The sequence below is a fragment of the Furipterus horrens genome, unplaced genomic scaffold, assembly GCF_987537825.1.
Source record: "Furipterus horrens unplaced genomic scaffold, mFurHor1.1.pri manual_scaffold_10, whole genome shotgun sequence".
Lineage (NCBI taxonomy): Eukaryota > Metazoa > Chordata > Mammalia > Chiroptera > Furipteridae > Furipterus > Furipterus horrens.
The window spans coordinates 43,159,100-43,184,458 of NW_028327180.1; the positions used below are offsets into that span (position 1 = coordinate 43,159,100).

At 54.8% G+C, this 25,359-nt stretch overlaps 2 protein-coding genes across 10 annotated transcripts in view; one reads left to right on the top strand and one right to left on the bottom strand.

The window, feature by feature from the left end:
• Positions 1–23,608, bottom strand: part of DOCK6 (dedicator of cytokinesis 6) — a 39,771-nt gene extending 16,163 nt beyond the window's left edge. For 3 of the 9 annotated variants that reach the window (XM_090289619.1, XM_090289613.1, XM_090289612.1), the window contains exons 1-24: positions 23,500–23,608; positions 18,592–18,679; positions 17,710–17,885; positions 17,382–17,450; positions 16,994–17,123; positions 15,928–16,140; positions 14,586–14,671; positions 13,230–13,296; positions 12,980–13,129; positions 11,806–11,886; positions 11,540–11,693; positions 11,253–11,380; positions 11,054–11,147; positions 10,508–10,670; positions 7,312–7,429; positions 7,172–7,242; positions 6,825–6,963; positions 6,638–6,739; positions 5,795–5,881; positions 5,178–5,409; positions 4,792–4,953; positions 3,985–4,148; positions 3,041–3,145; positions 511–606 (exon numbers count right to left, since the gene is read on the bottom strand). In XM_090289619.1, the coding sequence (XP_090145745.1) occupies positions 511–606; positions 3,041–3,145; positions 3,985–4,148; positions 4,792–4,953; positions 5,178–5,409; positions 5,795–5,881; positions 6,638–6,739; positions 6,825–6,963; positions 7,172–7,242; positions 7,312–7,429; positions 10,508–10,670; positions 11,054–11,147; positions 11,253–11,380; positions 11,540–11,693; positions 11,806–11,886; positions 12,980–13,129; positions 13,230–13,296; positions 14,586–14,671; positions 15,928–16,140; positions 16,994–17,123; positions 17,382–17,450; positions 17,710–17,885; positions 18,592–18,679; positions 23,500–23,543 (2,919 nt within the window). In that variant the 5' untranslated portion in view covers positions 23,544–23,608. Of the gene's footprint in view, positions 1–510; positions 607–859; positions 950–3,040; positions 3,146–3,984; positions 4,149–4,791; positions 4,954–5,177; positions 5,410–5,794; positions 5,882–6,637; positions 6,740–6,824; positions 6,964–7,171; positions 7,243–7,311; positions 7,430–10,507; positions 10,671–11,053; positions 11,148–11,252; positions 11,381–11,539; positions 11,707–11,805; positions 11,887–12,979; positions 13,130–13,229; positions 13,297–14,585; positions 14,672–15,927; positions 16,141–16,993; positions 17,124–17,381; positions 17,451–17,709; positions 17,886–18,591; positions 18,680–23,499 lie in introns of all 9 variants that reach the window. The other 6 variants (XM_090289615.1, XM_090289614.1, XM_090289618.1 and 3 more) reach the window with 4 other exon arrangements.
• ANGPTL8 (angiopoietin like 8) lies at positions 8,723–10,309 on the top strand. The gene is made up of 4 exons (XM_090289623.1): positions 8,723–9,038; positions 9,236–9,397; positions 9,938–10,047; positions 10,152–10,309. The coding sequence occupies exons 1-4, from the start codon at positions 8,742–8,744 to the stop codon at positions 10,177–10,179; spliced, it is 597 nt and encodes a 198-aa protein (XP_090145749.1). The 5' UTR covers positions 8,723–8,741; the 3' UTR covers positions 10,180–10,309.
• Positions 23,609–25,359: the final 1,751 nt, after the last annotated feature.

Genomic DNA, 25,359 nt, shown 5'->3' on the forward strand with positions numbered 1-25,359 from the left:
TATGGGCGGGACTTGAGAAGGCCTCGGGCGGAGCCTGAGTGGGTCCCAGGCTGAGCGAGTGTGGGTGGGGCTGAAGCGGGTCTTCTGCGGCAGGGCTTGAGGCGCGGGGTTTGAGGGGGCCCTGGGTGGGACTTTGAAAGCCCACCATATTTGGGGGAGAACTTGTAATGAGATGGGTCTTTCAAGGCACCTCTGAAGAGTTTTGATGATGTTGCAAATATTACCACAGGGGTTTCCTTCTCTCTTTTGGGGTATCTCTTGGGGGGGTTCTCCTCACTGGTTAGGGTCTTCTCCAGTCTCATAGGGAAGGTGGGGGGGGTCTTCTCTCCATGGAGGGGGTTTCAGGGGTCCTCTCTTCAGGGAAGATCCTCTTAGGTGTCTCATATCTCTATGTGGGAGTCTCTTGAGGCCATTTCTCAAGGGTCTCAGGTACAATCTCAAGGGGCTTCTCTCCCCAGGGAGAGTCTCCCCTGGGGCCTCTTGCTCTCAGGCGGGGAAGAGGTGGCTCACCATGAGCTGGAAGAAGAACCAGGCGTGCTGCAGGACGGCCTCACGCACAGCACTGCTGCTGACCACCCACTGCAGAGCCAGTTCCTCGTGCAGCAGCTGGAGGCAGGAGCAGGGGTCACGAAGTGCAGAGGGGCCCGCCCCACCCCCCTCTGGAGGGCATGAAAGGGGAAAATGAAGCTGGAGAGCTTGGGATTAGAGCAGCAGGAGGCCATGCAGGAGAGAGGGGGCAGGAGTCACATGTGCCCTTTCCCTGGGCTCCCCAGACCTTGCTGGGCTTGGGACAGGAGCTCTGGACCCCTTTGCCAGGCCTGGGCCAAAACTGTGTCACCCACCCCCTGCCTCCCACTACCTTCTGCACAGTGGGTCTTGGCTGGGTGGCTGGTGGGGCCAAGGAGCTCTCGAGGTAGGATGAGGTTCGGCTAGAGTTGCGGTCGATGGCCTACGATGGGATGGAGTGAAGAGGGTGGGATGGCATGGAGGGATTAGTGTGGATACAGGCAGTGTGGACAGGACGAGAGCTGGTTGCCAAGGACAGAGGAAAGACGTGTCTGTGCCGATGCGGCAGTAGGGGGCTGCATGGAGAAGGAAAGAGTGTGACAGAGATGAAAATAACAAGGAAAACACAGTAAGAAGGTGACAAGAGGGTGAACAGGACAGGTTAGAATATGGACCAGAGAGCTCGCAGGCAGAGGTAAGCATGGCTGGAGCAGAACCCGGAAGGGACACACGGGAGAGATGGAGGGCTGGGCGTAGGCAGAGAAGGTGAAATCATCGTAGACGGTGAGGAGCGAGTGTGGACAAGGAGGGAGAGTGTGAATGAGTCAGTGAGACCTGGGTGGACCGAGCAGGAAGAGGGCACTGATGTGGAGGAGGGAGAGTACAGACAGAGGAGGTTAAAGTGAGGATGGAGGAGGAGAAAGAGGGAGAATTACAGGACAGAAGAGGTGATGGTGATGAGAGGCAGTGGAACAGCTGAGAGCTCTGGGATCCAGGCCTGGCCCCACTCCAGCCTTGACTGGGGCTTCGCTGGGCCTCAGTGTCCCCATCTTTCTAATGGCCATGTGGACTCAGCCACTCTCCCCTCGATGGCCCAGTCCTGGGACCTGCCCAGGCCTCTGCCTTGGCACTGGAGTGCCCCCAGCTCCCACAGTCCCAGCCACATGCCTTGGCTTCTCAGCACGCACCAGATGGGTCATTCACTGCCAAGGCCAGCCTCAGTGCCACCTCCTCTACCTTGTATGCCCACCCTCTTGCCCCTCATCACATCTCATGTGATCTTCAAGGCCCAGCTGGTACTCAGAGATCTGAGGGCAGTTGGGGGAATCCTGTTAAAAATATAGGGGGACCCTGGCTGGTGTGGCTCAGTGGATTGAGCACCAGCCTGGAAACCAAAAGTTCACCCGTTCAATTCCCAGTAAGGGCACATGCCTGGGTTGTGGGCCAGGTCCCCAGTTGGGGGTGTGTGAGAGGCAACCACATGTTGATGTTTCTCTCCCTCTCTTTCTTCCTCCCTTCCCCTCTCTCTAAAAATAAATAAATAAAAATCTTAAAAATAAAAATGCAGCAGGGCTGACAGGACCCATGAACCCAGATTCCCAACAATCCTGGGAAAAGTCTGGCCAAAAGTCCCTCTGCCTATGCTGGCAGTAATCCCCTGGACCACCATGCAGTGCAGGTCACCTGGGTGATGGGTACAGAGCTAGAACAGGTCTTGGGATCACATATGCACCTTCAGATCCCAACAAAAATACCACCTTTCTGGAGAAAATCCATAGGCCACCCAAAAGGGAGGCTAGTGGCCCCATTTCTGTTTCTTTCCTCAGGCATTCTCCCACTATGTGCTCATACACGAAAGCATTTGTTTGATTAGTGTCTATCTCCCCAAGCTAGCCAGCAAGCTCAGGGGCAGGGGGCGGCTGAGGATTTATCTCACCAACAATATCCCACCTGTGACACCCTAATCCTCTCCCAGGCTCGAGACTGCCATGCTGAACAATTTACCTCAAATCTGAACATCCGAAAGTTCAGAGCCTGGGGTGCAGGGTGAGCCCATAGTGGGGCCAGGATTCAAACCCAAGGCTGTCTAGATACCTGCCCACAGGGGTCCCCTCTTTGTCTGACACAGGATGGGGGAGCCCAGAGGTTCAGTTCTGTTCCCTTGGGACCACTCAGATTGCTATGTCAAGGGAACAGTTGAGAGTCTCCTGAACAGAATGGATTAAAGGGAAAGAAACAGGCCATGCGGGGCAGTGAGGTTATAGTGGTTGGATCTGCATATGATTTACATGCTATTTACATACCACCCATCCCTTCTGTCTCTGCCTGAGGCTGTGGTCCATGTGGCAGCAGAAGCTTGGTTAAGACGACCTTGTGATGCCTACCACACCAACTCCACAGACCCAAACAAAGGCAGGAGGGGTCTGCCGCCTCCTTCAGGCAGCCCCTCTAGGTTAGTTGGCCACAGCCAAGATGTAGGAGGAGCTCATGCTAAGTGGGGTCACAAGCGTGAAGCTGCAGGAAGGGAGGGCACCTGTCTGGGGTCAACCCCACAATAAGGGGGTGCCCGGCGCAGCACAGCCTTGCTGCCTCCTGGAGCATAAGCAGAATTCACCCAGGAGTGTGAGCGGTCGATACCCTGAAGATACACAGGTAAGTGGTAGAATCCATGTGCAGACAACAAAGAAACCAGCATGAAAAATCAAGTGTAAACACTGCCGTGAACCCCATGTGTGCCCATATAGGTATCCACACAGAACCCTGGAAAACTGGTGTGCATGTACGTGCATGGGGCGCATGAGTATATGAACCCATGTTCGCATGTACATGGGACACACATATCTGAACCTGCGTGTTTGTGTGGGCAAACATGTATGTACTAAAGCACACATGTGCGTGGCACATGGATATGCATCTGTGAACATGCACAGCACATGGGGCATGCATATATATGTGCTCCATGCAGGCACATTCATGAGCACACATATTTGTGCCCCATGTACATACATGCACAGAGCATATACATTCATGTGTTTACATGCACAGTACACCTATATGTGCCCCTGGTGCGTGCATGCATGTGACACACATGTAGACTCCGTGTATGTACATGCACAGGGCAGTTTTTGTGTGCCCCGTGTGTGTGTGCATGCAGGACAGACATGTATATGCACCTATGCACATACATGCATGGGTTACATATGTATATGGGCCTGCTGCACTATGTACACACTGCTCTTTTAACAACCAGGACAAGCTCTAGCAACCTATCCTTGGGTCAGCCCCAGAGTGTGGAACCCGGTGTAAACCCAAGTCACAGCTGCCAACCTGTGACAGCCACACCCAACTCTGCTGCCCAGAGTCATGCCTGTGCCCGTGCTGTTGTCTGTTGTTTCCTGTCATCCATCAACAATGGGATCCTTCACCCACCCACCTGGCCACTGAGGCTAGAGGTTCCAGGGTCCCACCTCGCCCTACCTTGCTGGCCAAGATGCGGGAGACCTCGTCATCCACGGAGCCAGGGGCCACAGCCAGGTCAGGATTGCTGCTGCTAATGCTCTTAGAGCGAGCCAGGTACAGACTTGCAGGACGGCCAGGGCCACGGGCCAGTGTGGCAGGCTGCACTGTCACTGGAGGGGCCCCTAAGCATGGAGGGAATATGGTCAGCCACCGCCTACCTGCCCCTTCCCAGTGGGCTGCCTTTGGTGAAGTCATTTTCTTTTTCTGAGCCTCCAGGTTTCTCTCCTGTAAAATGAGTGTGGTAATGGCCACAGCCTCATAACAATTTTGGGGAGACTAAAAACAATGAGAACAGTGCCTGTCACATAGTAAGTGCCCAGAGGGGATAGTGGTTATTAATTACTTAGCAAATGAGGAAAAAATCCACCTTGAGTACTCACTGTGCCAAGCATTTTAAATGGATTACTATGTCATTCACTATTACCAGCACCCCCAGGAAAGGGGGGCACATTATTGCCATTTTACAAACAGGAAAACAGGCTCAGAGGTGAAGTCACTTGCCCAGGGTCACAGAGCTTACAAGAGGCAGAGCTGGGATTCAAACCCAGGTAATCCTTCTTGAGACCCTGCTTGCTGATTAGCTCAATCACCTGCCAGCAAGTATACAGAGACCACAGCCTCAGGGTGGAACAAAAATTCTTGCAAGTTACCCAAACCAACCAAGGCCTATGTGGCCTCAGGACCTTTGCACATGCTGCTCCCTTTGTCTAGGATGCTCTCCTTCCAGATATTTCCTATCCTCCAGATTCTCCCACTAATACTCACCACCCAGGAGGCTGGACTCGGTACCAGGTAGTCGGAAGGCATAGTAGATATAGGCAGCCAGCAGGAGGCAATGACCACGGGCATCCTGGGCAGCCTCTAGACTCCGATGGATGAGGCTGACTACATGGGCCATTGCTTCAAAAGCTCCACGACCCAGGTTCACTGCCGGACAGAGCAGAGGTCAAGTTTCTTTCTGAGAGAGACTTTAGGATTCAAGAGATCACATAGTCATCAAAGGTTCATAGCCCAGGGACTCGGTGTCGTTTTCCAGATGGGAAAACTGAGGCCAGAGAGCTCAATGGGCTAGAGGAGGTCACCCAGTATCAGGGGACTAAGGTGCCATTTTCCAGATGGGGAAACTGAGGTCTGAGGCTGTGCCTGCTCACCAATCTGGCCGCCAATGATTGGGGGTCGCACAACCAGACGTACAAGCTTGTCCAGCACATGGTGAGAGAAGGCGACGAGGAACTCAGGGCTCGTGAGGCGCAGGGCTGCGAGGCTGGCCCGCAACTCCTGCTCCACGGTGCTCTCGCTCAGCACACTGTCCTTGAGCCGGAATGGAAAGGCCCCTTCCTCCAGGACATGCACCAGGGTGAAGAACTTATCCAGGTACGGGTCCTGAGTGGAGGATCAGAGGTGTGCGGAGGGGCCAGGGCACCTGGTTCAGGGGACTGAGCTGGGGGCTGAATGAGCAGAGACACTGAGGCCAGGGATCAGTGAATTGATAATAAATAAGGACAGGGAGGAGACACTAGATGAAGCAGGCGAGGAGAGAGGGGGAGTAACCACAGAAACAGCAGGGACAAATGTGGGGGAGGAGAGGCCATGCTAAGGGCCAAAGCCCCAGCTGGGGTGGCCACTGGCACTGCTGCTCTGTCTGAGTCAGCAGCTTCCTGGGAGACAGGTCCAGCTGACCAAAGTCACATCCATGGACCAAGGCCAGGCCTGTCCCTGGTCGGTGGGAACTGTTGCCCAACTCCTGGGTTCCCGGCCCACCCCCTACCTGGGGATGCACGGAGGACACAGCCATGAGCTCCACATTGAACACGCCCTTGTGGCCGTCAACCCAGCGCATGCCTGGCAGCGCCACCTGTGGGAGGGACACACCGGTGGGCACTGGCTGGCCATCCCCCATTGATGAGGCTGCCAGCCCCAGGCATTTCAACTATTGCAACACCATAGCCTGAGCACAGCCCTGCCTGGGGGAGCGGCTGGACAACCTGGCCCCAGCCCAGCCCAGAGATGGGTGGGGGCCGTGGGGAGGGAGCACTATGGGGTTCCACTGAGCAGGCTGAGCATGGAGACCCAGGATGAACATTAACTGAAGGGAATGAATCAGAAAATAGCATAATGGAAGTCTTGAGGCCCCAGGGGCATTAGTAAAGAGCTCGAGGGTACATGGGAGGGTGACCAAGCATTCACTGGGGGAATGACTGGCCCTGAAGTACTCTTGGGGGGCAGTGACCAGGGAAGCAGGCAGGGCTGCTAGTGGGGGACAATGAGTGCAGAGGCAGGGGCACTAATGAGGCGGGGGTAGTGGGGGACAAGGAGGGACACAAGGGGCAGTAGGACACACAAAGGCAGTAACAGGGCTGCTGAGGCAGCCGGGCAACCTGGAGGCCATAACACAGGACAACAAGGCTCTCAGGGGTGTTTGTTGATGGCAAGGAAGGCAGGGCACGCTTGGGGGACCAGGAGAAGAGTGGGAAATGCTCATGGGATTGGTGAGGTACCTGGTGTCGGTGGGAAGGTGGGTAATAAATGTATTCCCAAGGGCCCAAGAGGCAGGAGCCTGGGGAGCTATGGGGGGCCAGGGCAGGAGGAAGTGGGGGACCAGGGCACATACATCAGGTGTGAGCACGGAGTAGCTGGGGGGGAGCTGGTCCACGGACACAGGGAGGCAGAAGGGGCCGGTCCTCAGGCGGCCATGCTGCAGCAGTGGGATCCACTAGGAAGAGGCTGGGGGTCAGAGGTGGCCAGGAAGGGGCCAGGAGTGCTCAGCTTGGGGTATGTGGGCTGGTGGGGGGCCTCACAGTGAAGCCCACGGGAGTCTCCAGGGCTGTGCCAGGCCGGGGCTGGCAGCTGACATGGAAGAAGGTGAAGAGCAGGTGGTGGTTCTCGGTCACACAGGCTGGAAGATGCAGCTTGAATTCCTCGTAAAACTCGGGGGACCTGGCAGGACCAGACTGGGGTTCAGCTGGGGGTGAGGATCCTCCTTGCCTGCCCCACCCCCTCAGTCACATGTTCCCCCAGTGCTGCAGGTCCCTGTCTCCGCTCTCTGCCATGGATTCCCCCTCTAGAACTTCCAGAACCTGCCCCTCCCTCCCCTCTTCCTGCTCCCGTCCCCCGACCAGTGCCCCTGTCCCCGCACCCCATTTACTTGTTGTGGTAGACCACTGGTGTGAAGGCTTCTCGGGTGAATTCACTGCAGCTGGATTTGCCAAAGATGACCTGGGGGAGCAGGGCCATGAGGGGCCTGCCAGGGACGCCTCACCCACCTCCCTGGGCCCAGCCACTGACCGGCAGGGCCTGGCTGGGATCCTCGCCCGCCATGTACTGCACTCGCACGGTGAGGTTGCGCACGGAGCCCTGGCGGCTGCTGAAATTGAGGCTGTGCGGGTACACATAGAGCAGGTTCCTGTGGAGTGGGGAGGGGCATCAGAGGGACAGAAGGGGCTGGGCTGCTGGAATAAGCCTGGCCTGGGACACAGGACAATGGCCACACGGCTGAAGCACTGAGGGCTGGGTGAGGGGCAGTTAGGGGCACAGTCTAGAAATGTGACTGGCAGAAAGCTGGAGACAGATGGGCACCCTCGGAGCACAGATGGGGAAACTGTGGCAGAGGGTGGAAACACAGAGGCCTTTGGGGTCACTAAGGAGTCATGATCAGGTGGAAGGCAGGAGGACAAATGGGTGTTCAGGGCTGAGGTTCTAAGGTGTCCCAGGTGGCCCATGGTCAGGCATAAGCCCTGCCTGGGCTGGCCTGCCCCTCACCCACTTAGGGGCCTATCCACCCTTACCCCCAGGAGAGGCCACTAGTTATATGACCCATCTCTCAGGGTGGGGGGATCTGAGGCTAGAGTAAGCGTAAGGCTTGGCTGGGGTCAGAGGTCTGCCTCCCTCCCTAGGGGTAACTTTGTACAAACCCCGACCTCCCACTGGGCTTCAGTTTCCCTATCTGTATAATGGGGGTATTGAGCCTCCAGCTGAGCCTCCGTAACAATGCCAAAGATGATGAACAACAGTGACAATGACTGCACCAGTCCCTAACGGGGCGCCTGTGTGCCAGGTTCTGTTCTAAGCACTCAACGTGAAACAACCGATTTACTTCTCACAAGCAGTTTGTGAAGCAGGACTAGTATCACCCCCATTTTATAGGCAAGAAAAGTGAGGCACTTGCCCACAGTTATCCAGGGGAAAAAAGTGGCAGTTAGCATTGACCTGTGGCATGTGTGGGTCTGGCAGCCAGGCTGTGTGACCTTGGGAGAGTCTCTGCCACCTGCACCCACTCCCCCAGTTCTCAGCCAGGCCAACAAAGACCCCTGGCATCACAGGCTGGTGGGAAGGATATGAGATCAGCTACTGTAATGGCAATGGAACAGCTCTGAGCAAACGGCGGAACTCATAAAAGACTCACTATTATTACTGATAGTGTTGTGCCTACCCACAGGCAGGGAAACCAAAGCTCAAAGCCTCAGAGGTCCCCAGCAGAACCTAGGCCTGTCCTCTCCCAGTGCCCCCAGTCCACACCTGGCCCCGAGCCCCAGCCAGCGTGATTCCAGCATGTCCCAGCTGGACATTCGCCTGATGCAACCGTCGTGCCACCGCCAGGCCCTTGCACAACACAGGCACCCAACTGATTGGTTAACGATTGACCGGGGGTTGAAGGGGTGTCAGGGAATAAAAGGAGGCAGCAGTGGCGCCGTGGCAGCACCTCCAACTCCTCAGCCATGCCCATGCTCGCACTATGTCTGCTCTGTGCCCTGGCAGCGCAGGTCTGGCCTGCCTCTGCGGCCCCCGTGGGTAACCTGGAGCCGGCACAACATGAGGAGCTGACCCTGCTCTTCCATGGGGCCCTGCAGCTGGGCCAGGCCCTCAACAATGTATACAGGGCCACAGAGACACAGCTGACGGAGGCCAGGCATAGCCTAGGCCTCTACGGCCGTGCACTGGGGCTCCTGGGGCAGGAAGTCAGCCAGGGCCAGGATGGAGCCCAGGAGCTACGAGCAAGCTTGTTGAAGATGCAGGTGGGCACTGCGGTTGGGGTGTTGGAGGGTGGGTAGAAATCTGCAGTGGAGTTACGTCTAGGGTGACCAACTGTCTGGGTTTGCCCAGGAAGAGGGGGTTCCTGGAATACAGTACTTTCAGGGCTAAAATCAGGCATTTCCCAGGCAAATAAAGACAAGTTGGTCATCCTACTAATGTCTCACTCACTATTGATCAGATGGAAGAAGATGCTCTAAAGCTGCAGGCAGAAGCCGTGGCCCAGGCACTGGGAGAGGTAGCCGAGGGACAGCAAGTGCTGCGGGAGAGCATGCAGCAGCTAGAAGTCCAGCTGAGAGTCGCTTGGCTAGGCCATGCCCGCCAAGAATTTGAGGCCTTAAAGGTAAGTAGCTCCCAGCCCTGGAGGAGTCGAGACCCTGATTTCCAGCTAGGACTTGCTTCTAGAGCAAGTCCCAGAGATCCCTCCATCCAGGTCAGCCTCCCAGCACCACGGCTTCTATGCTGTGTGACCCTGGGCAAAACCCAAGTCCTTTTCCATTTCTCAGTTTTCCCATTTGCAAATAAAGGCAACAACTGATGTCTCTGGGTGAAGCCCGGGACTCAGTGCAGATAAGATACTCAGCATAGGGCCAGAAAGATGCTAGGTACTCAACAAATGCATGCTTTTAGAGTAACTGGTAACATTTCTTGAGTGTATCCCAAAAATACCCAGCACTGTGTCCTTTAATAATCCCTATCATGCTCATAATTTCACCAAGTGAGACCCATTTCTTCCCCATTTTACAGACGGGAAAGTTGAGGCCTGAGAGAGTGGCAGTGACTTGCTGGGTCATACAGATGCAATGGGGAGGGGTGGCTGGGTAGGATCTGGGGATGGGAGATGACGTGGCTCCCAGCTGAGCTTTCTGTCCTGACCCCACAGGCCCATGCTGACAAGCAGAGCCACATCCTGTGGGCCCTCAAGGGCCATGTGCAGCGACAGAGGCAGGAGATGGTGGCACAGCAACACCGGCTGCGACAAATTCAAGAGAGGTAAGCCTGGTGGGGATTGGGCATGCAGGGCAACTGGATTGGGAGTTCGCAGGGAAGCTGGATGGGGGCCCTCCCGCCTTGGCTGAGCCTCATCTCCCTCTCAGACTCCACACAGCGGCACTCCCAGCCTGAACCTGCCTGGAAAACTGAGGACCAGCCATGCACCAAGGGATGCTTCAAAGCTCCACGCAGCCCCTGCACAGGGAGCAGCCTGTCTGCTGGGGTCGGCCAGGCTGCCAGGCTCCGCTTCCGGCCATGGAGCAGACACAGAAGCAGGTGGGGCCAAAGGCAGAAGAAGACATGGCCTCAATGAGGAGGGGTGAAGGAATGACATATATCCCTTCATGTCTACATAGCCATTAAAGCAAGTAGTGGCATTTCACCTTGGGTGTCTTATTTGTGTTTGGAGAAAGGATGCCTGAATGTCTCCAAGTTCCCAGCTGGGTCCCAGAGGCTGTACCTGTAGCTTGTGTGGGGAGCGTAGACCTCACGGGTGGGGAACTCCAGGATCTCCTTGGTGGGTCGGCCCCTGGGGTCTGGATAGGGCTTGACATGAAGCAGCTCCGGGGACAAGCAGAAATGTGGGTTCTCGGGGGCCGGGGAGATGTCGATCTTGAGCTGGGCTGGAGGAGGGGAGCCAGTTTGTACCTGCCTGGGAGCCTCTTGGCTGGGCCCCACCCTCTCTGGGTTTTGGGGTCGGGGCTCTGACTCTTCCACAATTTCCTCTGGTGGCGGTCCTTCGGGTCGCCCTCAACTCCCATCTCTTACCCCCATATTTGATCAGCTCTACTCCCCAGCAACTACATCCCTCAGTTGGCCCAACAACTGTCTTATTTATTCTGTTTCTAATCTATAGCCCCCATGGGAAGGTCCAGCCCTTAAAGTTGGGGATTTGTCTATCATGGTCACTGCTGAGTCCCCAGGACCACACACAGCAGGTGGTCAGTGGGTGTCTGAGGAGTGACTGCATGAGTGACACCTCTTTTTTATGGGGTGCGCCATGTACCAGTCACAGGCCGTAGACGCCGTAGCAAGGATGACGGGCGCCGCATGTCAGCCAGGAACTTGAAGAGATCCTCATCACTGAGCCGCTCCGCTTCCTACACAAAATCCATCCCCATGAGCTGAGTCCCCAGGGCCTGTGCAGCCACCGGCGGTGGCCCTTGGAGCACCTCCCCTAGCCCCCTGTCCTGTGGCCACGATACCTGCTTAAAGAAGTTGGTGACAGTTAGTGTGGCAGGGCGGAAGCTGGAGAAGCTGCAGGCATCATCCCCGCTAGTCAACCGGTCTGGGGGCCCCCGACGGCGGCGGTCAGTCCAAGCAGGTCGGCGCTCTAGGGTAGGCAGTGGCAGTGAGTGATGGATGGAGGGGACAGAGAGGCAGAGGACAGAGCAACTTGGGAGACTCAGACTAGTACAGACTACGGCCAGCAGAGGGCGCCCCTTCCTTTCCCCAGTAGCCCCGCCCCCGACCATCTATCCCGCCTCCTCACCACCCTCTGAGTCCGAATCACGGTCTGGCTGCCCAGCGCTGCTCACGATGTTGGCTAAGTGCACCGCTGTCCAGGCGAATGGCATGCGGTAGCGTCCCAGGCGGGTGCAGAACTGCTCGGCCGCTAGGCGAAGCTTCTCCAGCTTCTCTTTGTTCTGTGGGAAGACCCTCCGACACCCACGAACTCAGTGCCCCAGGCCTGCCGAATGCAGGATCTGCCCTGCCGCATGGCCCGTTCACCACCAGGTCCACCCTGCACCTGCTTACCTTGGCTGTGTCCGCTTCCTTCATCACCATGTAGGGCTCACAGCACTCACTGATGTCCCCCTGCTGTAACACCTTCTCCAGCTGAGGGACAGGCAGGCAGGCCCAGTGAGGTGTGCTGGACCCTAACCTCCCCACCCTATCCCTAACCTCCTGAACCTCTCATGAGCCCCCAGACACCTCATGCACTAAAGCTCTTGGTCCAACACCTTCATGGCTTCCACTGTCCTTGGGATTGAGTCCTAGCAGCCGACTTGCCTGGCCAGCTGTCCCCTCCCTACCTTTTGAACCCACCCTGAAGCCTAGATTCCATATTTTCCCTACATCTCCAATTCTTTGTTAGTATAAACAGAGGCCACTCCAAGTATGGCTCTGGGTCACAAGAACTGAACTTCAATCCTGACCATTCCCAGATTGTGGGATCTTGAACCAGGTCCCTTACCTGTTCCCCAGATGTAAAATGGAGCCATGGCAACCCCTACCTTCCAAGACTGCTGCGAGGACTAAAGGCAGGACTCCCTGTGAAGCCTGACCGATGGCGAGCAGTGCCTGCCCATAGGTACTCAATTCATATCACTAGTGTAACCTAACTGAATATTTTAGGAAAGGAAATTTGAGCTCACTCTTGGAAACAGAAAATCCCAAATACATGTGCCAACTAGGTCTTTCCTCCCTTAATAAGTTGAAAAACTCTCTACCTAAAAAAAACATTTTAGCCCTGGCTGGTGTGGCTCAGTGCATTGAGCGCTGGCCTGCAAACTGAAAGGTCATCAGTTCGATTTTCAGTCAGGGCATGTGCCTGGGTTTTGGGTCAGGTCCCCAGTTGGGGGTGTGCGAGAGGCAACCACATTGATGTCTCTTTCTCCCTCTCTGCCCCTCTCTCTGAAAATAAATATATAAATAAAATTTAAAATGTCTATTCCCCTATGCCAGGATGCCACTTTTCTACAGGTTGCTCTTTCACAGGTCTTGACTCAGCTGTCACCTCTCCATAGAAGCCCTCAGTGGTTTCTCTCCACCTAGTTCAAGAACCTCCTCTAGGCTTGCCCCACTGCCTATGCTTTCCCCACAAGAGGCCTGATCATCCTTCTTGGGACATGCCTGTGTTTTCATGAGAGCAGGGACTGCACCTATGGCATTCACCATTACCACCTACTTCCCTAGCCCCAGTGGGCACCTTGATGACCAGGAAGATGTCAGGCGAGGGATAGGTCACGGAGAAGATGGCAGAGCGGGCCAGGGTGGAGATGGCCGGGTGAGTGCCATGGGCCCGCAGCAATCCCTTCGTGGAGTCTGAGTTCAGGTCAAAGTAGAAGTTCTCCGAGATCTGGGGGCACAAGAGGCAGCTAGGCCACCACCTCCAGAAAGCCCACAGCCTTGCAACGAGGAAAGGAGTGAGGGAGGAAGGGGAAGAAAGGGGCTCCTACCTTCTTTTTCTCCCGCACATCATATAGGGCCAGGATGCCAAAGATGGGCTCAATCTCGATCTCGAACCTGCGTGTGAGTGGGGCAATCAGGTAGAGGCTGTCCCTGGCACTCCCACCATCCACACCCCCTACTTCCTCTTGAGGCCCAACCCAGCTTTGGCACAGCATGGGGGGTATCTTATTCCCATTGGGCCACATGGAACCACCACTTAAGGGCTTGTAGAAAAGGACTGTCCCATTTTGAAAAACAGAAAACTGAGGCACTGATTTTTTTTTTCCCTCTTCTGTCAGTAACTCACACAGAGCCCCTTCCCCCCACACCCAAATCATGGCCCCCATTCAATTGACACAGCAATCCTCCCCTGGCTTGAGAGGGGACCTCCCTGTCTCCCCTCTCTGGGGTGTCCTCTGCCTCCTGGGCCACCCTGGGCTGAGTCCCATCTTCACTCGCCTGAATGGCCACTGTGACCTCCTCCCTGTCTTACTCTGCCTTGCTGGCCCCCACTCACCACCTGCCTTTTAAGGAAGCATCTTAAAACTTAAAATTTTGAAGCTTCCCACCATCCATCCTGAGAACAAATTCCTGCATAGCCAGACCCTGCCGCACCTCTTGGCCTCATTTTTCCCCTCTCCAGACGCCTCCTGCCTTTGTGTATGCTGTGTGCCCCACCTAGAGAGTCCTGTGTGGTCATTACACCGTTACAAGCACTGTACACAGGAGGAGCTCAATGAGTGTTGAATGACTGGATGAGCTCAGAGAGCCAGTTGCCAACCCCTTGCGCTCAAGCCAGACCGGCCTCCCTTTCCTGCCCCCGGCCAAGTAGGGACTCGGGATGGGGCGTGGGGGGGGGGGGGAGGTGGCGGGGCCAGGCTCTGTTCCAAGGCCACATCCTGTTCTGCTCTGTTCCCACGCATTTTTGGCTACTCCCTGTGGGGATGATGTGGAGGGGGCCTCACACCCCAGGGTCACCAGCACCACCTCCACCTAGGTCCCAGCAACAGAGTGGGCCCGTGCTGGACCCTGGCCTCACACGTGTGATTTTGGGCACAATGAGCTCGTCACGCTGTGCCTTGGTTTTCCCAGTTGCACCCACTTCACAAGGTTGTAGTGAATAGAGTTAATATATGTGAAGGGCTGAGAATAGAGTCTGGCACACAGTTAGCACTTAAGGATTGGTGGCTTGGAATAATAAAAAAAGGAAGCTTTATTTCCCACCTAAAAGCCCACGGCCTCCTGGGGTCTCGGGCCTGCACATTACATGGCTCTTGCAGTGAGAACCACGTGGGTGCTGCACCATAACCTATGTGCTTCCCTTGCATGCCTAAAGGGAGGGGCAGGTAAGCACACTCACTTACTTGAGTGACAGACACTTGACCAGGATCCTCTGTCCGAAGTGTTCGTGGGGTGGCTCTGGGTGGCTGCAACGTTCTACTGACTCATCCTGCCAAGAACCCAGGGGCAGCTAAGACACACCTCCAATGTACAGCCTGGGACCAGCTCTACCCCAGCCTGACTCAACTTGAAGTCCCTTGCCTCTGAGCCTTTGCACGTGCTGTCCCCCCGCCTTTCTTCTCCCCTCCTCCTTATCTGGCCGACATCTCCTCATGGTTCAGGTCACACCTTAGCTGACACCTCCTCCAGGAAGCCTTCCCTGACCCCCAAGGCCTGGACAGGCACCTCCTCCAGGTGCTCACAATGCTCTGTTGCAAGAGGCCACATGGCTGGGACATTGAAGGTCATGTGAGGGACAATTACCAGCACCTCGTTATAGTATTACTCTGTCTGGGTTATAATTTCCTGGTAGGAGGGTCTTTCCTCCACTAGACTGTAAACTTAGGTGGGAAGGGATTGGATCTATCTTGCTCATGGCTGCCATACAATAAGCACCCAAACATGTTGGTTGGAGAGATATACAGTAGGTAACTATAGCTACCTACTAAAAATTAGATAAATACAGACGTATACAGAAAGCATTCGATTAATGCTGACTGGAGATACACACACACACATATACACACTAGGTACCTAATAAACACTGATTGAATAAATATAGGAATATACAGTAAAGACTCAATAAATGGTTGAATGAAAACATAGGTATATATACACTAGGTAACCAATAAAAGTGGGCTGGATAAATATAGAGGGATATAGTAGATGTCTAATAAAAGCCACTGAATAAAAATAAAGCATATACACTAGGTTCCCAATAAGTATTGGTTAGATAAATATAGACACATAATAGGCTCTCAATAAATTGTTTGATTAAAGAGAGGACTATAAAGAAGGTATACAATAAGTCTTGGTTGAATAAATATAAAGGTACATATTAGGCATCCAATATAAGCCACTGAATGAAACACAGAGTAGCCCTGGCTGACGTGGCTCAGTGGATTGAGCGTCGGCCTGCGAACCAAAGGGTCACCAGTTTGATTCCAAGCCAGGGCACATGCCTGGGTTGCGGGCCAGGTCCCCAGTTGGGGGCGCACAAGAGGCAACCACATGTTGATGTTTCTCTCCCTCTCTTTCTCCCTCTCTTCCCCTGTCTCTACAAATAAATAAATACTTTAAACAAAAAATAAAAATACAGGGTATACAGTAGGCACCCCAGTATATGTTGATGGGATATTATATAGGAATACATGTCAGTTGGATAAGTATTGGTCTCAGGGCCTATGTGGGCCTGCAGGCACCCACCTCATCAGGCGCTGGGTAGAGCGTGAGCAGGGTGCGGGGCCGGTGCTGCCTCCGCAGGGTCTCATTACGCCGATCCACATCCTCAGGGGCCACCCGCTCCAACAGCGAGGGCAGCAGTGAGTCGGCTGTTAAGTTCCTCAGGTCGAAGATGCCAGAGGCGCCGCTGCTTCGTGGAGTGTCCTCTGGGGAGCCTGAGGAGTGCCGGGGGTCATCCTGTCAGTGGAAAATGGTCAAGCACTGAGTCACCACTGCAAGGGTCACCTAGCAGCTTTGCTGACCCTCTTTCTAAAAACTTGTTTGGTGAGCTTCCCTCCTTTACCATTGTTCTAAGGCTACTCCTATCCCTATGTTCTGGGCTTCACTTGACCCTCATCTGGCTCATCAGAACATAATATCTTACCAAGTCCCAGAGACTGGCTCCAAGATAAGGACATACCTGGGCTGGGCCAATGAGAGCCTTCCCTGGGACTTTGCTCACTGTTTCCAGGAAAGAAAGAGTTCTTTCTACTGGAATTGTCATTGGCACAGGATCCTGCCTGACCTCCCAGCCAGAGCAATGGTCAGAGCCAGACTGCCTTGGTTCAAATCCCAGCTTAACACTGTAAGCCCAGGTCTGGATCTCAAGTCTAAGGGCCTCAGTTTCCCCAACTATATCTATAAATAGTAACAATGAAAATAATAACAATAATTCTTGGTATGATCATTACTGTTATAAAGTAGCTGCTCAATAACTGTTGGTTGACAAAATATAGGCTAGGGACCCAGTGGGACAGTAAAGGCCCTCTAATCACCTTGCTGTGCCTCAGTTATTTAATCTGTAAAATGGGTGTAATGGCTGCCCTGCCTTACAGGATGAAAGATGAGGACAGGTATTAAGCATTTAGTATACACTAAGCACTTAATAAGTGTTTACAATTATTACCTTAACTTTTCACTCATGAGGCCAATACATTTCCTTTTGAATTCAAGGCTCTTTGAGTCATTTCCCAACACATGTGACTGAGAGCTGAGATCAGAGGCCATACACATAGCCCTGCAGTGACTCCCACCCAGGGAAATCCCTCACCGAGTCCTCTGGGCCGGATTTCTCGTCCCCAGAAGCATCCTGCTCAAAGACCTGGCGGGTGAGGCCCTTCTGCCGCTCTCGCTGGGTCTCTGTGGTGTTGGGGCTGTATGCCATACTCAGATGCTGGTATCTAGGAGGAGGAGGGGCTGGGTGAGTAGCAGGGATCAGGGATCCCCAGGGCTCCCCCATGTACCCCGACACACCTGTGAGGCCCAGGTAGTGCCTGCAAAGGCCACCCACCTACCTTCTACTCCATCACTGAAGTCCAGGTGTCCCTGCAGGGACAGTGAGTGGACAAGCAGGAGGACCAGCTGCAGACAATGGGCTCCTCTGCACTCAGACCTGGCTTCCTGACCCTCCACCCTGAGCTGTCCCCAGCCAGACTCACCTTCTGTGGGCGATGATCCAGTCCTCTGTGTACATCTCCACCGCGGCCCTCACCTGGGCATCCAGCTTTCTGTGGAAAATATACTCAGGGTCAACAGAGGCAAGGCCCAGTGTTACTCTTTCCAGTGACCTGTGAGGTGGGGCATGCCCTTCTGCCTGTTTCAGAGACAGGGAGATGGAGGCTGGGGTGGGGGAGGGGGGTGACTTGTCCAGGGTCACACAGAGGCAGGATTTGAATTGGGGAGTTTAATGGGAAAGGAGGTATTGATGGGTGTGGTACACGGTGACAGAGTGGAGTTACAAAAGGGAGGGCGTGGGGTTGAACCCACTCATCCTTGGGAATCCCGAGCTCAGTGGTCCGGCATTCTCGGGGCTGCAGCACCAGCTCCAGGTCATCAGCTGGAAACTCGACCAGGTCTCGGAGGGGCCCAGGCTCAGCATCTGGCGGCCGGCTCAGCAGCACATCCTCAAAGTCCAGGGGCTCAATGACGTCAGTCAGTGGGACCTTGGTCAGAGGAAAGTGGCTGTGACCCCTGCCCTGACACTAGGAGTTGGGGGTGGAGGGTGAACGTGAGCATGGGCTGGCCTCGGACTTAAATAAGAGGGCAGTGGGAGCCATGAAGGGTGCTGGAGCTACAGAGGTTCCACGAACAGTGACCTCAGACTCTACTCTCCCACCCCAGCTCGGCCTGCCCCACCCTTTCTCCCAGGCAGGAAATCACACCCTGTGCCTGGAAGGGCAGGGAACTAATAGTGGAAGGAAAGGCCTGTTGCCTGCAGCAAAGAAACAGACAATTCCTAAGGCCCTGTGGCAAGATGGCCCCACCTCCTTCCCTTGCAGCTGGAGGCACCTCCCATGCCTTAGGCTGCCCTCCCCCCACCTTCATCTGGGTGGTCCCGGCAGCAGGAGGTGGGGCTACATTAGGCTGGAGCCTCGACCACCCACTGGGCTGTCCCTCCCCTACCCCAAGGAAGCAGCTGCAGAGGGGGACCACCCTCCCCACTCACAGGGAAGCAGGAATGGGGACAGCGGAGACAGCGCTGCGGCCAGGCCAGGAACCCCTCCCCTGCCACGGCTGGGTCAGTCGCCTCGGCTTCCCCACAGGACAGTACACGGGGTGGCGTGGTCGGTGAGACAGAGCCAAGGCAGAGGGGAACCCACCTCTGTGAGAAGGCAAGGTCTGGGTGGGAGGTACCCCCTAAATACTTACCCCCAGGGAGCTGCTGCAGCGCCTGCTGGAATGGGGAGAGCCACTGCGTTCCCGGGACACTTGCTTCCGCACCTCGGCTGCCACTGTCCTGTGGGGACAGGAAGGGGGCCATTGTAGGTAGAAAAACTTGGGTAGCAGGGCCCTGAGAACCGGGGCTTCGGGGCCCACAAACTCATTCGATGAGTGGAAAATCCAGGCTGTGGCAAGAAAAAAATAGGCCGCGTGGCCAAGAGAATTTAGGCTTCCAGATCCACAGATCTCACACTGCAGGCCCTTCCAACCTTCCCCTCCAGGCACAGATCAGGCAACTGCCAGTGGGAGGGCCTGAGGGGTCACAGATCCCTCTTTGTCCAACCCCCCACCCCCACACCAGTCTGGTCTCTGCTTCCTCATCTGGGGGACCTCTGTCGCCCATCCAGTATGTGTGCCCCATCCCATGCTTGCTTGGGGCCCTTAAATAGGTCACTCCTGCTTCTGAGCCTCAGTTTACCCATTTGTAGCTGCCCTGACCTCACAGGGCTGCTGTGGGGAGCTGAGCAGGGGCCTGGCAATCAGAGGGCACTCCACACATGCATGTTCTCAGGGCATTTGAGATGAGGCTGAGGGTGGACAAGGGGCCAGCATAACTCAGAGCACGCTCCGCAACCAAGGTTTTAGGGCTGTGACCTTCCTGAGTCCCTACGTCTGCACTGCCCTTCAAAGTCAGGGAGGGACAAGACCCACAGGGGAGAGGCCCAGCAGGAGAATTTGGGACAAACCCAGTGGGGGCAGCGATCCCCCAGGCCCTCAGTTCCTTCAGCAGAGCTTGGAAGGAGGGGAAGGAGAGAGCCATGCAGTTGTCTGGGGAAACTCTGCCAGGCAGAGGCCCTGGGGCCCCTGCTCCCTGAGATCTCTGTGAAGCAGGAGGCAGGACTGTATGGTCCCCATGGAGGCCCGAGCATTGGACCCTGCATATAATAAGTGCTCAATAAATGTGGTTTTTTTCCCGATGGCACAAACCCCCCAACTTCCACTTGGTCCAACTTTCTTAAATTCACTGTAAGTCGGGGGGAATAAGCCCCTGACCCTTTAGCTGTGTGGCTTTGGACAGTTGGGACACCCTTTCTGGGCCTCAGTCCCTCTTAAAGTCGAAAAGTTTAATTGCCTGAGTGATCGGGCCTCCCTTTTGCTCCCCACTTTTCTGTGTGCTTGGAAATTTTCGTAATAAAAAGTTGTGCTCCCAAAAAGCACTATACTGAGGATTGCAAACTTGATGGCCCACAGGCCACCAATGAGATGGATGTGTGCAGTGGGCCCAGGTTAGACAGGGTGGGGGTGGGGGAGACTGAGGCCGACTGAGAATCTCAGCCCCAACCAGAAGCCTCTGAATTCAAATCCGTGTGGGTCAAACAAAATTTGACCATGACCCTGATCCAACGTGGGGGCTTCCAGTTTGAGGCCCTAGCCTCACTCTTTTTCTGTCCCTGTATTCTATTTTTTCTGTCAACTGTCCCTGAGTCTTGCTTCTATTGGCTTGTTGGGGGCAGATTCCAGGAAATTCAAAGGGTGTTCAAAATTAAGGATTTGTCTTGAAATTCCCAAAATTGGGGCCGCCTCCTCTGGAAGCCTGGGCACACAAGGGCCTTGAGGATAACTTACGAAAGATGCTGGGACAGGGGACCTGTCTGTGTCCTCATCCCAGCTGTTCTGCAGCTGCTGCCTCAGAGCAGGGAGGAGGAGGAGGGAGGGTTGGAGCTCCAGCTTCATTTTGTCATTAAGCTTAGAGAGAGGCCCCAGGAGTGGGGAAAGGATGGGTCCACAATGCCAAGGCCATGGGAGCCAGGTACTGAGCCACGGGGCTCTGTACTTGTAGCTGGGTGAGCATGGGTAAGTGACCGCTCCTCTGTGGACCTCTGGGCTCTGGAGACAGTACCCACTCCTCACTGAGCTGTTTTGATTGTAAGGCCTGGCACATGATAAGCGCTCAGTTAAGGCTCACTGTCACCATGTTGCCTCAAAGAGGACCTTGGGAAACTTGGAATTTTGGCCCTGTTCTTTTTTTTTTTTTCTTTTATTGATTCTAGAGAGAGGGAAAGGAAGGAAGAAAGAGGAGAGAAACATCAATGCAAGAGAGAAACATTGATCAGTTGCCTCTTGCACATGCCCAACCAGGGACTGAACCTGCAACCCAGGCACATGCCCTGACTGGGAATCAAACCAGCGACCTTTGGTTTGCAAGACGACGCTCATGTTCCTCGATCAAAGACAGAGAATGCACAGGCAGGGGAACACCATGCAGCAACGCACAGGATAGGCCCACCTCCTGACATTATGCTGGGTGAAAGCTGAGTTCACATGACTCCTTTTATAGGATGCTCTAAACAGGCAAAACTAACCCACAGTAGACGAGGAGCCATCTTGGATGAAGAAACCATAATTCACTTGAGGAAAGAATAGCAGTCACCATCTGCATGGCAGTTCCGAGTGGCAGAAATAGGTGCAGCTCAGGAGGGGCTGTTGGAGTGGGGAGGCCCGGGAAGGAGCTAGCCCCTGTCTTGACCCAAGTGGTTTTTTCCTTGGTATTTGTTTTATAATTACTCTTTAAACTTTGCACTTCCCTGCATGCATGTCTTGCATTAACAATTTTTAAGAAGATAATGATATACACATCTGCTCATGCTCGCAGATGTATTTTGGGACGGGCAGGAAGGAGCCATTTCCTTGAAACCCTAGAGGTACCTTTGGCATTTTGTCAATGTCAGTTTTGCGGACCTCCACCAGTCCAACACATCAGTCTTTAAATAAGGAATGAAAGCTGCCCCTTATCAGACCACTGAGGGGGAAGGATGAAGATGCTGCTGTTAGAAGAATAAATAGACACGCTTACAGATATGAAGTGGCAGGAAGAGGCACCATTTCCAAGATTGTTCTGGACTTGGGGCCACACACTTCTGGGCTCACTTCCCCATAAGAGACCTTCAACAATGACGTAACCAGTTTCAATAGTTATACCTGTGTCAAAGGACTCTGGTGACAATTAAACAATTGACATCCCAAATAGAGACCAGCATGTGATAAGCATATTATAAGTGCTGGTCATTATCACCATTCTATATTGTATTTTAAATAGTACAAGTGAAAAAAAATGAACAAATTATTCTGCATCCAATAACATTTGTCCATGTTAACAATAACATTTGTATATTCATAAGAGTTTGTACTTTTAAATTGTCTTCCAAAATCTTGTTTTTTCTAGAGTCTGTTCATTAGGAAACTGCTGGATCCTCTTATGTTCAGGTTACTATGATATTTGTGGAATGAATGAATAAAAGAAGGCCCAGATCTGAGCATGTAGACACCTGGGTGTCCACCAGACAGCTCTGGAGACCTCATCAGAGAGTGGCTGGAAGACTTGAGTCATTTGCTTGTGGTTCACTGGGGTCCCAGGATCTTTCTCTGCTCTTCTTACCCCTAGGCTCTGTAGCATCTGTTCTCCAAGGTAGAACCCAGGACACCTCTTACTCAGAGTAGAAGCCACAACCAAAGGGCACAGGGACTGAGAGGCAAAGAAACAGGCCCAGAGACACCAAAGATCCAAGACAGAGATGGTTCAGAGACAGGGAGATGACAAACATAAAAAGTGCCTCAGCCACCAGGTCACATCTCTCTGTTTAGAACCTTTCATGGCTCCCACCTTGAATGGGGATAAAAGTTAAAGTCCTCCCCACAACCCACAAGGCCCTGCACCACCCTGTTCCCACTGTCCCCTTCCTCACTCTCACCAGCCTGGCTGGTCTTGGATGATCTGTGAGCACATTATGCCTCTGTGGACACACAGGACCTTTGCACTGGCCCTTTCTGTCTCCCATATATGGGCATGGACCCCTTCCTCATCTCCTTCAGATATTTGCTCAAACTTCACTTTCTCATCAAGGCATTCCTGACCCACCTCCTAAGATAGCTCCATGTTCTTTCTATCCCTTTTCTGCCTGTGTATCCCCACAGAACTGGCCACTAACAAATAACCTACTTTATTGTGCTTCTCATTCATCTCCCCTACTGTATCTGCCCCCCAAGGGTAGGATCTTTTCTTGTGTTTCCATCAGAACCGTGCTGGATCCACAGGGTGGCTTTTCCACCTGGGAGTGGCCAGGTGAGGTCCCCTGTGGAAAAGACAATAAGCAAATTCTGGCCCCTCTGTAGAGGCAAAAGTCCCAATGGTGAAGAGACTCTTCATTTCCAGAGAGCCTGCCATCCTTCTCCCAGACCATGGAAATAGATCCCCCAGCGCCTGGTGCCTGTCCCCTCCCCCATCTACCCACCAGCTGGTTCTGTCCCCAGCCCCCACTCTCTTCATTCAATCATCCATCCATCTCCAGCCCGTCCAGCCGGTGCTAGGAGAGCCTGAAGCAGGGCGGGGGGACATCCACAGCTGTCCCCTGTCCCCCAGACAGCTGGACACGAGACTCTGGTGCCGCGCGGTGGGGGAGACCACGGGAAACTTATCCATGGGGTTCAAAAGCTGCCAAGAGCACTATCCCTGTCCCCAAATCCCGGTGCCCCAAATGAGGCACAGAGGATGGGACCAGGCACGGACTTGGGGACTAAGAAGGGCCAGGAGATTGGGAGGGGGCGTAGATGACGTCCGACTCCAGCTTTCCCTGCACCACCGCCTCCAGGAAGGTCCCCGGGCCACGCCCCCACGGTCCCACGGCTCCTAGGGTGGACCTCAGCCGCCATCGTACTCGCTGTCCGGACGCGACCCCCAACTCGGACCACGCCACCCTCCCGCCTCTCCCGGCTCTGGCCGACTTCGCGGAGGCGGAATGGGCTTGAATGGGGGTCGCCCAGGAGGGGTTGGGCCGGACCACCCTGGGGCGGGGCTCGGGGGCGTGGGGCCGCCTGGAAGGGAACCAGCGGCCACGCTACCTGTTGATCTTGTGCGCGAAGGCGCGGCGCTCGGCGGCCGCCATGGCGCCCGGCGTCCCAGCACCGCCACCGCCACGCGCACGGTCCGGGTCTAGGGCACCGCCGCCGCCGCCGCCGCCGCCGCCTCCTCCTGGTTCTGGGCAGCCGGTCTGGGCGGGGCGGGGCCGGGGCCGGGGCCGGGGGCGGGGCCCTTCCGGATGTCCCGGGCGACTCTGTGCTTCCCCTACCGGCCAGAGAGGCGCGGGTCCCACTGCCGCCCTTGGCCCCTCGGGACTGGAGTGAGAAACTGAGGCTCCAAGGGGGGAGGGGAGGAGAGACTCCAGGACTGAGGCCGGGGGTGGGGACTCCTCAGACTCCGGGAAAGGCTCTTTCTGCCATCGGACTTGATAATCACCATAATAAGCATCATCTCGAGCGCTTATTTAGCATAGCCCTGCATTCACCCGTGACGGGAACTCTCATTTCTCCCATTTTACAGGTGAATAAACTGAGGCACAGCGGTGTTCGGGCACTTGCCCAGGCCTGAGTGATCACAAGGGTCTCTGAGGAATCCACGGGATGTGCCCCAGTCTAGGGTAAACAGGCCGGGTGGCGCGGCCGTGCAGCTGCGCCAGATGTGAATCTGGAACTGATGGTGGAACCTGAATGAATTTCTCGGGGAGGCTGGACTGACCCAGCAGCCTCCACTGTGGCGAGGATGTGGGGATGTCTCAGTTAAGTTGTGATCTCAACTCTCCCCCAGAGGCCCTTTTCCCAGCCCTACTTCAACCGTCTCCGAGAATCCTCCAACCCTCACTCATCCCCTTGCTCAGCTCCAAGCCTTTGCACAGGCAGATTCTTCCTCTTGATGGCCCTTCCGGCCCCAGTCCGAGGGACAACTGGAGGCCGAAAAATACCAGGGCAAAGCTGTACCTTGGGCCTTTGCATGTGTTTTTCTCTTTCCAGTGTCATTACCCCCCCTTTTACAGATGAGGAAAATGAGGCTCAGAGAAGCAGAGGGACTTGCCCCAGCTGCCCAGTGGGTGAGTGTCAGATCCTGAGCCCACAGGAGGGAGGCCTAGGTTGACAGGGAACCCTCCTACCTGGCCACTTTGCCCAGCCCAATGAGGGCACAGCAGAGTTGCTCCCAGCTTGGCATGTGACATGTACACATGTGTGTCAGCAGCCCACACACCTGCCCAAGTGGTCCAGCCACTCTGGCGTGGGAGACACCAAGTGTGACCCCACCCATCACTCCCTGCTGTGTCCCACCCCAAGTCACCCTCACCCCAATGTTCAGCCTCCTGAGCTAAAGTCCCTGCCTCACCTCTCGGGCTGCTGGGAGCCAGTGTGGGCAGGAAATGTGGAGATGAGTAAAGGTTGGCAAATTTCTCCCCTCCCCCCTGCCTCATTCCAGTCTAGCCTCACCACACCTTATCTCCTGGTTCCTGCCCTCACCCCCCACAGTTTGTTACCCCCTCAGTGGCCAGAGTAGCCTGGGAACACCCAAGTCAAGTAATGCTCCCCCTCTGCTTAGAATCCTCCCTGGTTCCCATCTCATTCAGGATAAAAGCCAAAGTCCTCATCATGACCCACAAGGCCCTGTGTGATCTGCCCTTGTCACCCTCCTGTCCTCCCCTCCTCCCACTCTCTCCCTCAATCACTTCACTCCAGCTGCTCGCTTCCTCAATGTTCCTCTCAACACTGAGACACAGCTCTATCTCAGGGCCTTCGCACGTGCGGTTCTCCTTCCCATGTGGGTGCCGCCATCATCTTCCTTTTACAGATGAAAATGAGGCCCAGAGATGCAGAGTGACTTGTCGCATCGTATTTCACCCAGTGAATCAGTGTTAGATCTGTGATTCCAGATCTAACACTGAT